General features: G+C 33.4%; 1 protein-coding gene across 1 annotated transcript; it reads left to right on the top strand.

The window, feature by feature from the left end:
* Positions 1–1,016: 1,016 nt before the first annotated feature.
* On the top strand, positions 1,017–2,490 carry LOC108488635 (transcription factor MYB106-like). Its single transcript, XM_017792928.2, has 3 exons — positions 1,017–1,344; positions 1,453–1,582; positions 1,643–2,490. The coding sequence occupies exons 1-3, from the start codon at positions 1,212–1,214 to the stop codon at positions 2,376–2,378; spliced, it is 999 nt and encodes a 332-aa protein (XP_017648417.1). The 5' UTR covers positions 1,017–1,211; the 3' UTR covers positions 2,379–2,490.
* Positions 2,491–16,907: the final 14,417 nt, after the last annotated feature.

A 16,907-nucleotide genomic window follows, 5' to 3' on the forward strand; every position in this document is an offset into this window, starting at 1 on the left:
CTTATATTCAACTTAGTGCCATCCCTATAATGTATCTTTATCTTTTTGAATTTTATCATAATTGTGTTTGATGTATTTCATATTTATAATAAATTTTCATACGTTAATATATAAAAACATACATATATAGCATCCATCGTTTCAAAAAAAATGTATATAAATATAACTTTCATTTTATTCTTCACCTTATGTTATTTCTAGGTACTTTTCGTTTCTTTTTTCATATTATGATTAATATTACTGGATTAATTTTTAGGGTTATTTGCATAAGACGTTTCTCAATTATGATTAAATTTTAAATTGATTTTCAAATTTCAAAATTTTTAATTAAGTCATCAAAATATTAATGTTGTATCAATTATATCTAGGGTGAAGCAAAAAAAAAAATTTTAACAAGTACAATAATTGAATTATAAATTGGGGATAAAACGTATATTACGATGACACAATCTTTTTTAATGAAAAATAACTAAAATTATATCTACTCAATTGTGAAAAAGCATCACAATTGTATCTTGTTAAATAGTGCCCAATACATGATTGGGGATATTTTAAATTCATTGCATTAAGAAAATTTGTACAATAGAAATTATTAACTTGGGGCAATTTTATTTAAAGAAAATGGAAATCCACATGTTCCATTGACATTAATGTACCAATGTTAATTAAATTAGTTTTATCAATCATGTCGAATAGTGGTTAACTAAATATTTTATTAATTTGAAACCGTAAAAGATTGAACCCTATTTATTCACTCAATCAATAATAGAAGAATGTAATATTAAGCTAAAAGAATCGAGTTTCTTTGCTACATATGACAGAGGAGGATACCAATAGGGTTTAAAATTTGATCTTTTATTGTTTGCTTATAATCACTTTAATTAATATGCAAATGTTAAACCAAAATTTCCATAATTAATATAATAAATCAATTGATTTGTAATGAAGGGCAACAATGGTCAATTAGACTTTACCATATTTATTACACCATCCAGTATCCCCTATATATATTGCATTCATATTTTCTACCTTTAAGTTTAACTATCTTTTCCAACAATAATATTTTCTACCTCTAAGTGTAACTATCTTTTCCAACATTAATATTTTCCCTTGCTTTCAACGCTCTCTTTCATTGTCTTGTTTCTTAAAAAAAAAAAAAAAAAAGAAAAAAGGAGGGTTTGTTTTTTTCTTTCTAAATCATTACCAACAAAATGGGACGGTCTCCATGCTGTGATAAGGTGGGGTTGAAGAAAGGGCCATGGACTCCCGAAGAAGATCAAAAGCTCTTGGCTTACATTGAGCAACATGGCCATGGAAGCTGGCGTGCTTTGCCTGCCAAAGCTGGTGAGAATAATATTAGTATTATTATTCATTTTCCCATTTTTGATCACAAATCACTTATTTTACTTACTGTTCACATTTGCTTTTGATATGATAATAAAAACAATATAGGGCTTCAAAGATGTGGCAAGAGTTGCAGACTTAGGTGGATTAACTACTTAAGACCTGATATCAAAAGAGGAAAATTCAGTTTACAAGAAGAACAGACCATCATTCAACTCCACGCCCTTCTCGGAAACAGGTGATTTTTGTTTTCTTAATTTATATTTGATTGATATACACTGACCGTATATGTATATAGGTGGTCGGGTATTGCAGCTCATTTACCAAAAAGAACAGACAATGAGATTAAGAACTACTGGAATACACATCTAAAGAAAAGATTGAACAAGATGGGGATCGATCCCGTGACGCACAAGCCTAAAACTAATGCCCTCGGGTCCGCAACCGGTAACCCCAAGGATGCAGCTACCCTCAGCCATATGGCTCAATGGGAGAGTGCTCGGTTAGAAGCCGAAGCCAGGCTGGTAAGAGAGTCAAAATTCGTTGGCTCCTCCTCTTCCTCTTCTTCTTCTTCTTCTTCCTCGGCTCCACAGCACACTAGCAACACTGTCATGACTCCGCCGGCGACTAGGCCACAATGCCTCGATGTGCTCAAAGCTTGGCAAGGTTTAGTCACCAGATTGTTCACTTTCAATAACACAACTGACAACCTCCAGTCTCCGACGTCAACGTTGAACTTCGTGGAGAACACCAACACGTTGGCTAATGGATTAATCAATGAAAACTCCATGGAGTTGCATGAAATGGGTGCATGGTTTCGTCAAGATTCTTCATACAGGGCAGTAGAGAACATGGACATGGAAGATTATTCGGATATGATGGTCTGGGAATCTGGGGATCATCAGCAGTGGTCATCAATGGCGGCGCCAGCTGAAAACTTGAACGAAACAAGCTATGGTAATAGTAGTAGTAGTAGTAGTAGTTTAGAGGAGAATAGGAATTACTGGAATAACATCCTTAATTTGGTAAGTTAACTGATCAATCATGGGTGCAATATTGAAGATTGAATGGCCAATAATCATGTGGGTTAGTTTGGCCTCTTGATAAAATGTTGAACTTTTAAATTTCAATAATAATTATAGTAAATCTCTTTTTCTCAAAATAATTAAAATAACCAAAAGATTTTAACAAATCTTCAGAAAATTATGTTGCTTTTAATTCTTAATAAACTTAAAAATCTAAAAAATGCTTTAAAATTTTTAATCTTATCCAATTTACCCAAATCCTTAAATTTCATTTCAAAATAATTTGGTTAAAGAATCATGATTTTATTTCAACCTAACCTTTTAAAAATCATAATACTATACAATTTTTTTTTAAAAAATCCAAATTGAATTCAACCAATATTATTAATGAGTGATGGGCGTCAAATCCATTGAATTGAATTTCCTAACAATAAACATAATGTACTTGCAGACAAGTACTCTGATGAAAATCAATTAGAGTAGGTTTTTAATTGTTCGGAAAATAACAAAATAACTGTAAACAAAAGAAAACATAATGCAAAATAGCATCAGCTTGAAATAAGAAGAAACCTGAGGTGTGACGTCAGGTTGAGTACTGGGATTCATCAGAGATTATATAATAAACTAAGTAGACTTGCAGATAGGAAAGTATGGTCAAATCCCAGAGACTGAGTAAAACAAATTAAAATTTACTGTGACTACATAATCTGTGAGGAAAATAAATTAAAGTGGGTTTTTAATTGTTTCGAAAATAACAAGAAAAAACCTAATGTAAAATAACATCAATTCGAAATAAGAAGGATAAAAATTTCTTTGGTGACATTTTTTTTTTTTACTTATAGCGATAGATGAACAATTTCAAATTACAAATCTTTTCTTAAATTGTAAATTTATTATGAGAATAACTTGAGAATTAATCCTTACCAATTAAACAACTTTGAGAAACGCTTCTGTAATTTAATTTACCAATAACCTTTTGAAATAGAAAAACTTGGACTCTAACTAACTTAACTATATGGTTTATTTAGTTTAAATTAGTCATTCTCATAACACAATTTAACTGCCTGTATATAGTTGAATTATGTTAACTTGTTATTAATTATCAGAACAAAGAGATAGTTATGGAATTTAGTTGTTTTAATTAATTATTTATTATCTTAAATATTGAACAAGGGATCCTATTTGAAACAATATTAAGAACAATAATAAGATATGTACAATCAATCTCATAAAAATGAGAATAAGCAAATATCAATGAATAAGAAAAGAATGAATAATACTCGAATATCATAATCCTAGTAAAATCGAAGTTATTACAAAATTAAAAGGGCGCTATGATTTATTTGACCTTTTAACTTTATAAATAAAAAGTCATTTCAATTCGCCATTTAAATTTTTGTCATTTAGTTCTCAAACTTGTATTATTTGTCAAATTATCTCAAAATAAATAAAAATTTACCGTCGATTAACTTTTAAATTTTTAAAATTTAATTAATTGTTGATGTGATATTTATGTCGTGTTATATCAATAAAATTAATAAATTTTATTTTTATATATGATTTGATAAATAACATAATTTAAGAATTTTAAAAAAATAAATGTTTAAAAGAGGATTAAGGTAACAATGTTGGTCTCCTTAGTTGGATTTTCTCAAAAGCTCAGTATTTAAATTTACTAAAAATCCATCCTATAAAACCACATCAAAGTTTTGTTTTTTCTTTTCCGATGCAAACTAGTTTTGGAAAAATAATTGATTATTGATTCATCTACAGTTAAATATTTACTAAAAACAGTTTTGGGTTAGGTGGTTGTCCATGAGATTCAATACACAATTCCAACTTGAGTTCAAACAGTAACACTATATTCAGTTGAGGTGAAATAATTATTTTATATTTAAAAAGTAAAAATAATTTAAATTTTTTGAGCTTTTTAAAATAATTATGAAAAATATATATAAATTATAAAAAAATTATTTTGTTAAAATAAATTTAAAAATTTAAAATCCAAAATTAATATTTAAAAATCGAGAATCTGATGGAGCTAAACCGATTTATGATGAACCAACCGACTATCAACCTTACCCACTGCCAAACCATTGTTTAGGCCATATTCAGGGTTTACTCGGGGAATGGTTGTGATGACCATCTGGTGCCTTTCTGAATGAATGAGCTGGGTAGAATAGATTTTTGACTTGATGTTCTCATTTTTCCCATTCATTGATCGTCTGTGCCACCAACGCTCATCTCTTCTCTCGTAATTTATGAAATGTAAGTTTCTTTCTTTTTTAATGAAAATTTAGTCACTGCTCATTTATATTACTATGGTTCATGTATATTACTATGGTTTCACAATTATAACCATACTTTTCGTATGTTTTTCTTTACTTTTATTTTTATTTTTTGAATGATTTCACTCCTGTCTCTTTCGCTCTTATTTTTCAATCTCAATATTTTCCCTTTTGAATTTTTTATTCTATGCTCATATTTGTAGTACTATGCTTTCACAATTAAAGCCCCCCCTTTCAAAATTTATACTGTGCGTAGATTTATTATCATAGATTTACCCATCTTATAGAGGTCTTTTTATCAAGAGAGTTTGATGACAATGTATTATGAAGATCCTACTACTTCAAAGAATAATTACATGATTACACAATCAAATTTCTAATAACACCATCCATGGAATCCTACATGATAGTCTTATATATATAAAGAAATTATAATTTGAAAATAAAACTAAGAGTTATCTATATTAAAATTTGAAATTTTAAAACCGTTAAAAATAGGTTCACAAATTATTACTTAAAAGGTATTTTTAAAGAAAATTAAAATATTCATTTATATTTGTTCTCATATTTTCAATATAATAAATTTATGAAAATTTTGGCTCATTTCATTAATTTTTACATTTTATTTTTTATATTTGTATAAAATATTATTAAAGGGTATATTGATCATTTGAACATTCTTTTTTTTTACATCTTTCAAGAAAAGTTAAAAGAGTGTAGTTTTCATTTAACCATTTTTTCTTATACTATTACAACACTTATTCCCCTAAATCAAATACAAAAATACTATTACAACATTCATCTCATTCCACCCAACCAAAGTAATATTATACACATTCCATTCTATTACGGCTCTATTTAATTCTAACATATTAGTAGGCAACAGCCTCTTAGCCAAGTGGCAAGAGTATTATGTTTTATAGGCTTGAGAGCTTGGGCTCAACCCAAAGCAAACCTAAAAATCTCACATAATAGTTGTTATATTATAGCTTTATTCTATTCCAGTGAACCAAACGTATTATCTCATCTAAAAATACATTTATTGTGTTTTTATTACCAAAAACAATATTGTGCCTCCTTTTCTAATGGTTAATGTTTTCTTTCTTTTCAGAAACCCAACCATATTGGATTTTTCCAATAGAAGATTTAAAGTTTTCTCATTGGTTATCATTACCCTCATCTATTATTTTTTACCAAAAAACTAAGTGCGTCATCACCTAGAGATATTGAAGAATGAACCAACACAAGAATAAGATAGAAAAATTTTATTTTGTCTTTCACGAAAAAGAATTTAGCATCTATAGCTCATCGTAGGAGTGTGTTATTGTGGTTATTAGAGTTAAGAAAAATTTGTACAAGTCATTCTTATTTTAGAGTGATGTACTAGAAGCATTCAAGAGGTTTGAAAACACGACTTGTGACAAACACCAAAGCTAAAGTGATGTAGTTCCTTCGTACTCTTCACACAATCTCATTCATTGTGAATGATGTTGTGCAAATGTTGTAAACTCTCTCAAACCTTTTGAAGATGAAAAGGAAATTTCTACTCATTTGATGTATGCTTTTATTAAAGGTGTTATTATTGGTGCAAAGATTTCTAATAAAAATTGTTAGTGATTTGTGATTCTTCATGTTTATATTTTATTGTTTGAGAATTGATAAATTATTAGATATTCGACAAAGTTTTTGTTTGATGCATTAATTAATTGGATGTTTTAAAACAAAAACTTTAGGGCTTACCTATTAGTGACCATATTTTTATGATTAAGAGCAACATTACAAAATTTACTAGATTTTTGCTCATCTTCTTTTAGCAAATTGAAGTATTATTGAAGAAAACACGTGAAAAAGATGTCAACCTTAAATGAACAAATTAAAATAAAAATAGTAATAACGGGTAAGAACAAGCAACCATGGTCATATTCCATTTAAATTTTAAATTAATAATAACAATATTAGTTCATATAATCAGAATAACATAACCAATCCAATGAATAAACCAAAAACAACCAAAACCATAACCATGGTATTAAGCATGAAAAATAATATATCAACAAACTTTGATGTATCACCCTTTGAGGTTGAAAATAAAAAATCACCAAATGAAATGATAACAAGCTTTTTTGGTGGAACCATTCTAACAATTCTACTTGTCCCAACCTTTCTATTAGCCAAATTAGCGATTCTAACTAAAGGCCCAATTTTAGCATCTTTTATACTTAATGATAGCATATGCTCTAAAAACATGTCATAAATTTTCGTTAATGGATATTTTTGAAGCATAATGCACTTCAAATATTTAACAGCCATGTATTTGATGATATTTTTCATTAATTCTTTGTATTCATCCTTCAAAGCTTTCAAGTTTTTCTTACTATTGTTGTAAAGGGTCTCTAGTGTTGTTATAGAAGTCACAAAGCATGATTCTTAGCTCATCCATTGTTGTTTATAATGTTTTTTTTTATTTGGATTTATATGTATTCAAAAAGTTTTGATTAAAAATGAGGATGTCATATATTTGTTTGTTAATTTATAGAAGAAATACCAATAGGAGAAGCTTTCCAATCTTTTATTGTCTTGAAAAAAGTTTTTATGGGATACTTTGTGACACCCCACACTCGATCCAATTGTTGGATCCGAACGTATGGCATCATAATACATTGCCGAAGTAACTTAGACTCGCTCACTTTATTTATTACAAATTTAACTTAAAGTTTTCAATCATATTAAATCAATCATTATTCATAGCCATATACATGTGTTAGTCTTGAATATCTTTAACTATCGAATCCCAGAGTTATAGAGTTCAAAATCAAATGTTGGACTCGAGTCCAACTCAAAATGCCAAAATTCAACAATGTGTATCGAAACAATAGAATCTTGTCTCGATATCGATTTTCCTTATTTACTATTTATGATTTAAAGTAATTATGTCTCAAGACATTGGGTTAATGTCTCGAGATATGACCTTTAATATCTCGAGACTAATCTTGAGAGATATGCCCTCCATTGTTTTTTTAATTCAACTTCAATGTTTGGATGTCATGAGACAAAAGGGTATTTATCTCGAGACTTAAAATAGGGAAAAACTAATTTAGGTTCCATGTATACTCGTCTTGAGACCATGGATTAAAGGTCTTGAAACCTACTTGTCATTGTCTCGAGACATATTTAACATGTCTCGAGGCTTTTACACATAAATGCATGATTTGGTCATTTTTTTAGTGTCTCAAGACCAACATACCAAATTTTCCAAAATGCAATATCATAAGCATAAAAATAATGCTTAATGGTCTCTTAAAACCACATTCTAACCACCTAAGGTAATGGCATTAAAGCATCAATTTATCTCAAATATGAGAAGATAGTAAAGTAAGCTAAAACATACTTTTAACTAACAAAATTAAGTATCTAATTTCACCACATTACCAACACAACTCCTTTAGTGTCGCGACACTCTCGGCAGTCTACTCCAGGTTGATTTCCTATTGAAGTTTGAACCCTTGAGGTAATGGAGGTTCAATGTCGTGACATCCTAGCATCAGTGTTGCGACACCCACGTTAGTTGTACTTCTTAAGATTTGGTTATTGTTGTCTCCGTACACAAACCCAAACACACCATTAGACTCCCAATGCCATCATTTTTTTTAATTTGGGCCTTAAAATGACTAAAACTAAATAAAAGCAACCATTAATACTAAAAACTAAAAATCAATGAAAAACATAAAAAAGACTCGTAAATTGCTTGAAAACAAAATGATTAAGCATTCTAGAGAGCCTAATTTGATGTATCAAATTAAGGTAGATCAACCCCTAAGGTATTAGAGAACTATTAAATAAGATGCGTTCAGAGCTAAAGCTTCCCCCGACATAACAAAGCCTATGGCATTGATAAGTGCTAAAAATAACATGTTTTAACCTCATTCTTAGTGCATTTTTGGGTGATTATTTGATGTTAATTGTTAATTTTATGCTCATAATCCTTTAAATTCATGTTTTAATTCTTGATAAAGCACTCGGGAGCAAAAAGAGTGGAAAATGAGCGAAAATTGTAGCATCAGAGAAAGCTGCAGTAGCTATACCGGTTGAACCATTTTACACGGCCAAACAAGCTAGTTGTGTCGATTTCATTAGATTTCACACCGAATAGCAAAAAAATCACAATTTTTGGTTTTTTGGGCATTCTAAGATGTATATATGACAAAAATAAGAAGATAAGAGTGAGCCATCATAGAATATTCAAGAAAACAACTTAAAAAATACTATTGAAGCCGACTTTGAAGTAGGTTTTTGTCAAGATTGAAAATTCTAGTTGATTTCTTAGGAGATTATCATGAGTTTCTTTATTTCTTTCAGTTATATTGTATCTTGGATGTTTTTATTTTCAAGCATGAACTAATTTTCTAAATACCTTGGGGAGAAGAACCCTATGATGGATTTTGTCATTTGATTTTTATTTGACGAAATAAATTCTTAGTTTCTTGTTCTTAATTATGCGTGATTAATTTTTTGGTTTGATATTTCTAGATTATTGATTCATGTTTGATGTGCCAAAATCGGTGGTTGAATGAACCCTGTTAAAAGTAGATCTTGCGTAGTTTAGTCAAATTGCATGCTGATAAACGCCAAATTATACATATTTTTACCCCAAATACTTAGCATATTTATGGATGTTTATTACTAGATTTGTGGATTTTGGTGCTCTTAATCCGGTTATTTCATGTTTTGTACTCAGGAAAGCACCAAGAGTCAAAAGGAGCCAAAAACGAGCAAAAAAGGGATGAAACGGACCAAATTGAGAAGATGACACGGCCTAAGCCTTGCCACACGGGCAGCTCACACGCCCATATCTTTCGAGGGTGTCGACCAAGGCTTTCACGATTCACATGGCCTGGCCATTGACCCACACAGTCATGTGCAATTTAACGGATCGAACACGGCCTGGCAATCATGTCACACGGTCGTGGCACACGAGCGTGTCCCTTTTTCAAGAAGCTGTATTTTACATTGAAAAGGATACCGAGGGAGGAAGAAAGCCAATCCAAAGCCTATATAAACACCCTAAGTATGACTTGAAAAGGAGGTCCCCTCCAGAACTTTTTTGGAGTACAAAACCACACGCCGGAAATTACTTGAAGGAAGCCAGACGATCTATCCCAAAAGCAGGACCTACTCCAAGACTGAAGATCTCTCTTAGAATTCCTTCAAGGCTTTTAGAGTTTTCTTTATGTTTTGTTATTTTCATACTTTTGAGATGTACTCTTATTTTATTATGAACTAAATCCCTTAGATACCTAAGGGGGTTGAAACCTATGATGGATCTTGTTATTATTATCTGAACTGTATGATAAATACTTGATTTGTTCTTAATTATGTGTTCTTAATGCTTGAGTTAATATTCCGGGTATTGATTCATGATTTGATGTGCTTATGCAGAGGAGAAAAAGTCCCTGTCTAAGATTAGATTTGGCATAATTAAGCAGAGTTGATCGAACGCCTAGAAATAGAGTTACGAGATTTTGCCGGATTAGGGTGAAACCTAATATGGGAGTCCATAGATCGATTTACTTCTTCCCTAGGGGTTTTAATTAAGAAAGAGATTTCGATTAATTTAACTGAGGGTTAGACGTTATTAGTCTCGAAAGAGATAGCAATATAGGTTAAGGAGTTTCACGGATCAAGTCAAGTGAATAAATCATCTGGTTTAGAGTCAGATAACAAGTGAAATTTAGGTGGATTCCTCCTTGGGTGTCGTCTTTATCAATTACTTTTCTTCAAGTCTTTTTCCAAATTTTCTCTTTACTTTAGTTTAATTAGTTAATTAGTTTAATAAACAACCCCTCTTTATTTCTAGGTTAAATAATAAAAAGATAGTTATTACTAGTACTTTTGGTTCCCTTGGGTACAATATCCCGGTCTTGCCATTACTATACTATTGTTCGATAGGTGCGCTTTCCTTTTCGTCGTGATAATAGTTAGTCTAGGTTTGATCTTCATTATAAATATTTATTACTTGTTACGAATCACGCGATCACATGCAATGCTAGAAATAGGACAATATAGATCTACCGAATTAGAGTCTAATATAATAGGGGAATTTATAGCACGAGTTAAAGCGAAAATAGGGTTTTAATTAGAAAGAATTTTCAATTCATCAACCTAGAGTTGGTTGCTCTTATGCTGAAAAAAGATATTAACATAATTTAGGGATTTCTATGGATCAAAGTACTAAGTAAATAAATTGAGTAATTTAGATTGATAGTGACTGATAAAATCTAGGTGAATTCTTTCCTGGGTATTGTTTTGTTTCTTGGTTATTAATTGATTATTTTCGTGTTTTGTTCTTTGTCATGTTCGTTAGTTAATTAATTTAGTTAATTTTAGTTTTTAATTAATCACTCAAATTATTCGGTTAAATAATAGAAAGATGGTAATTACTAGTACTTTTAGTCTTCGTGGGAACAATATCTTTGCCCACCATAGTGTAACATTCTGAAATAGGGCCTAGTCGAAATAGTGGTTTCGAGACCACAAATATGACATCAAAATATTTATTTTATGATTATTATGAGGCCTAGAATATGAGTATATACATGTGTTAAAGTTTTACGAAGAAATTCTAAGTATAAGGTGTCCAATTGAAAATTAGGGACTAAATCGAATAAATTGCAAAACTTGGATTCTAGAAACAATTTATATGAAATTGCTTTAGATTATGAATTAGAAGGTCTTGGAGAGTAATTTGCCCAAATTCTAAATTTTTGGACAAATATGGGCTTGCATGGATGAAATTTTAAAGAAAAGGCATGAGGGCATTTTGGTCATTAAGCTTTTTAATGAAATAAAAAGGGAAAAGTGGAGCAAAAATATGCTCATCTTCTTCCCATAGCTGCCGAAATTTGGAGGACACCATAGCTAGGGTTTCTTCAATTTTCAAGCTCAATAGTAAGTGCTCCCAAGCCCTGTTTTTCATGTTCTCTATATTTTTGAAATCTCGGTAGCTTACTCTTTCCATTTCTACCCATATTTCATGCTAGGGTTTATGTTAAAAAATTTACCCATGCATGAGTTATTGGTATTTTGATGGATTATGAAGGAATATGAAAGATAAATGTGTGTTGAACATCTTTTCTGGGTTGGTTTCATGAGAAACCCTTATAGGGACTATTTTGCAAAAGATGTAAATGTGTGATAGAAATGAGGAAAATAATGAAAAATGCGGGTTGCCATAAGAGAGAAAAATGTTTAGTTAGGCTTCGGTAAGATAGAAATTGCATGTGTTCAATTATAAGAGCCTAGGGACTAAATCGTAAAAATGTCGAAGGTTAGGGGCAAAACGATCATTTGAACCAGGGGTAGATATTAAGCTTGAAATGTATAATGTGGGGTATTAATGAATTAATTTTGCTGTTATAGACCCCGAGGAACAAATTCCGGAGGTCGATCATGGTAAACGCAAGGTTTCGAAATAACCGAAACACAATCCCGAAAAGAATACCAGGTAAGTTCGGATAACTTAAAGTAAACTCATAATATGCATAATTGAATGATTTATGAATGCATGATGATTGCATTTATTATTAGTATGAAACATCATTGAAATGCTTATTGATGGTAACATGTGAAAGATGTCTCGGTTGAGGTTGATAAAGGAGATTCAATGGATAAACCCTAATTAATATGTGTAATGAGATCCTGCATGTGTTGTAGTAAGGATTTAGCCCGAACGGGTAATCCGTTGATCTCAATTATGAAAACGATCTAGCCTGGACGGGTGTTCCTTGAATTATCATATGTGCATTACGAATTTAACCCGGGCGGGTAATCCAATTAGGGTCTGAATTTAGCCTGGACTGGTAATTCAGATCCGAGCTCATTAAGGGTGTTTGTCACTATAAGGGATTTAGCCTAGACTGGTAATCTCGACATCACCTTACGAGTTCATGTTATGGGGGATTTAGCCTAAACTGGTAATCCTACCATATAATGTGAGGTTCGCGGGAGTGCAAATATGGAATGATCATTCGTATGAATTGACGGATAATGGGTATTCCATCAGGATTTCCTAGAAACTCAACGAGATTAACATGGGATATACATATATGAATGAAATGTTGAATGATGAACTCATCTAGTTAAATTACATGATACATGATTATGTGACTAACTCAGTGATTGAGTGCATGTGATAGTAAATCATTTCATAATGGATAATTTCATGAATTGAGTATGGGTGTATGCTAATTACTCGGTAAGTTTACTTTCAGGTTATTCGAGCTTACTAAGTATGAAAATGCTTACCCCCTCTCTTTTCCCTGATTTACAGAGCTCGAGGACTCATAAGGATTGGAAGACGGTTGGAGAAGCAACACACTATCAACTAGTCAAGCTTTGGTATATAGACACTTCTATTTTGTTAATGGCATGTATAGGGATTTGTGTATTTTGTCATATGTGTCATTTGAATTGCCAAATGAAGGCATGTAAAGATGGATTCATCTTTTTGTATAAGGCCATGGAAATTGGCATATTTGAAAGTAGGCTATGACCTGCCTTTATATGCATGTTTATGCTCCATTATGATGGGTTGCTACAAGTGGCAACGAGTTAAAAAACGAGCCAAATTTTGAATGTGCTACAATAACATAAGAACCCATAAATACTAGATGGAAAATGACCTTTTTGTATGAAACCAATGATATGAGGTTTCCATACAACTAACTTCATCAAGATCATTTACAAGTGTATAATCATGTTTTACCTTGAATTTTGGTATCTTTTAAGAAAAAGAAGTAGAAAGGGGTGACTAAAGGCTTGGTAAATAGCCTATTAAAGTCCACATGGTTAGACACACGGGCGTGTGTCTAGGCCGTGTATGACACACGGCCCATCCCCATGGGAGTGTGGTATGGCCGTGTGTCCCCTGCACCTGAAACTTTAAGTCAAATTAGTACACGGGTAGGACATATAGGCGTCTGTCTGGGCCTATTAATTTAACAGAATGCTCAAGTTTTGGACACGAGGTGAGCCCACTGACGTGTGCCTTGGCCGTGTCTAAAAGTCAATGTTGCCCACGGGTTAAAGGCATGGACATGGCCTAGACCACACGGGCGTGGGTGATCACACGGCCCCTCATACACGGGCGTGTGACACTTCTAAATAAGGAAATTTTCTAAAGTTATGGAATGTTCCCGGTCCTATCTCAAATCATCTCTATGTATATTTAAGGCCTTGAAGGCCCATTTAAGGGACGAGATGTGAATACTTGTAAGTTTCAGTTCTGAGCTAAACTTGGTGAGTTGATTCAGTATGTTTTAAATGAAAAGTTTCGGTAATGCCTCGAAACCCTATCCTGGCGCTGGATACGGGTGAGGGCTGTTACATTTATTGGTATCAGAGCTACGGTTTAGTCAGTTCTAGAACTACCATAGAGGATGTTAAAGTTCGCTATACATGCCATTATTTGAATGTTGATAGTGTGACGTCTCCTAATTGTTTAAATTTTTTTGAATATAGTAAATGTCTTTCAATCAAGCACAAGATGGGTCCGAGAGAGCCGAGAGCCATGCTCTAGCTTCCGTACAACGAACTGTATCTAGTAATAGTAGAAGGCTAATGTCAGAAGTCCGAGAAGAGGCCCGAGCTGCCTTCTTTGATATGATGGATGAATGGTTTGAGGATTATCTGAGAAATCACCCCAATATACCAAGGCCTCCCCCGCCCCCAATCAACCTGATGAGGGTGTGCCACGAGGTATGACACCGGTGAGAATCGGTAAAGCCCCTGTAGATAAGCTTAGGAAGTATAGGGCTAAGGAATTCAGAGCAAAAGTTGATGATGACGCTGAAAGAACCGAGTTCTGGCTCGAGAATACTACGCGGATGCTAGATGATTTGTCATGCACACCCGAGGAATGTTTGAAGTGTGTTGTGTCCCTTTTGAAGGACATTGCATACAATTGGTGGAAGACCGTATCCTCGGTAGTGCCGAAGGAAAATATTATTTGGGATTTCTTCCAAGAGGAGTTTAGGAAGAAATATATTAGCCAACGATTTTTGGAATTGAAGCAAAAGGAGTTCCTGGAACTCAAACAAGGGAACAAAACTGTAGCAGAATACGAGAGAGGGTTCGTACGCCTAAGTCAGTACGCAACTGAATGGGTCCAAACTGAACCGAAAATGTGTAAACGCTTCGAGGAAGGTCTAAAAGAGGACATCAAGTTGTTGATTGGGATCTTGGAAATACAGGAGTTTGCCGCATTGGCCGATCAAGCCAAGAAGGCTGAGGAACTTAATAATGAAAAAAAAATAAGCTAAGAGAGAGGCTCGAGTTGTGAGCAAGAGGCCTAGCGGTAAAACACTCTTGTTCTCCATGAAGAAAGCCAAGAGCCTGCATGAACCCTCCACTTCGTCAGTGGGATATTCGGGTAGATCAAGAAGCTCTAAACGATGAGGTCAAAAGTCTTCCTCCCCGATTGTGACTAGTGTGGGGAGTGTAGATGACCAAAAGCCAATGTGTAAGAGTTGTAACAAATTTCATTTCGGGGAGTGCCGAATGAAGAGCGGTACATGTTTCAGATGTGGTTCTCTTGATCACTTCCTCAGAGACTGATAGAGCGAGTTGACAAAGAAGTGGATGTAACCCTGAAATTGAGTACTCCTATTACACGAGGTAGACCTCTGAGATATCCAGGGAGTGCTAGTGGCAGTCGAGTCGTGACGAAAGATGCTGTAAAATCAGGGGTTCGAGCCCCGGCAAAAACGTATGCGATACGTGCTCAAGAGAAAGCCTCTGCTCCTGATGTTATTACGGGTACTTTCTTTCTTTTTAATACAAGTGTTGTTGCTTTAATTGACCTGGGGTCGATGCATTCATATATCTGCATGAGATTAGCGTCTAGTATGAACATACTTGTGGAACCTACGGAATTCATTATTAGAGTGTCGAACCCACTAGGCAAGTTGGTTCTAGTTAATAAAGTCTGTAAGAATTGTCTTATGACGATTCAAGGTTGTTGTTTCCCGGCTAACCTTATGTTGTTACCATTTGATGAATTTGATGTAATACTTGGTATGGATTGGTTAGCCCTTCATGATGTAGTAGTGAATTTTGGTAGTAAGTACATTAAGTTAAAATGCCCGGATGGTAATATTCTACGGGTCGAATCAAGAGAATTGAGTTCACCGCCGGTTGTAATCACAGCAATGGTTGCCCAAAGGTATATGAGGAAAGGCTATGAAGCTTACCTTGCACTTGTGATAAACAATAAGGAAATTGCATTGAAGATTGAGTCCGTGCCGATAGTATGTGAATACCCAGATGTGTTTCCGAAAGAATTACCCGGATTACCTCCTGAAAGGGAGATAGAGTTCGGTATTGAATTGGTGCCAAGGACGACTCCCATTTCTATTGCCCCATCCAGAATAGCGCCTACCGAGCTAAAGGAGTTAAAAGCACAGTTGCAAGAGCTGACAGATAAATGATTCGCTAGGCCAAGTTTTTCACCTTGGGGTGCCCCCGTGTTGCTCGTAAAGAAGAAAGATGGTTTGATGAGGCTATGTATCAATTATCGGAAACTGAACAAGGGACTATTAAGAATAAGTATCCTTTGCCAAGGATCGATAATTTGTTTGACCAGTTGAGAGGAGCCACTATGTTCTCCAAGATAGACTTGAGATCTGATTATTATCAGCTGTGAGTTAAAGACTCGGATGTACCCAAGACAGCTTTCAGAACGAGGTATGGCCATTATGAATTTCTTGTCATGCCGTTTGGGCTGACGAATGCACCGGCTATGTTCATGGATCTAATGAATAGGATCTTTTGGCCATATTTGGATAAATTTGTCATTGTGTTTATTGACGACATTTTGATCTACTCTAAAAATGAGACAGAGCATGTGAAGTACCTGGGAATTGTGTTGCAGACCTTGCAGGAAAAGCAACTGCTAAGTTTAGCAAGAGTGAGTTTTGGCTCCAGGAAGTTGGATTTTTGGTCATATAGTTTCAGGTGAAGGCATCTGAGTTGATCCAAGTAAGATTTCTACAATTGTTGAATGGAGATTACCTAAGAATGTAACCAAGGTTAGAAGCTTTTTAGGCTTAGCCGGTTACTATCGAAGGTTTGTAAAAGGATTTTCCATGATAGCGACTTCGATGAAGAATCTGCTACAGAAAGATGTTAAATTTGAATGGAGAGAGAAGTGTCAGCAAAGTTTTGAGAAATTAAAAACATTGTTGACCGAAATAAC

The sequence above is a fragment of the Gossypium arboreum genome, chromosome 13 (genome assembly GCF_025698485.1).
Source record: "Gossypium arboreum isolate Shixiya-1 chromosome 13, ASM2569848v2, whole genome shotgun sequence".
In the NCBI taxonomy this organism is placed as follows: Eukaryota; Viridiplantae; Streptophyta; class Magnoliopsida; order Malvales; family Malvaceae; genus Gossypium; species Gossypium arboreum.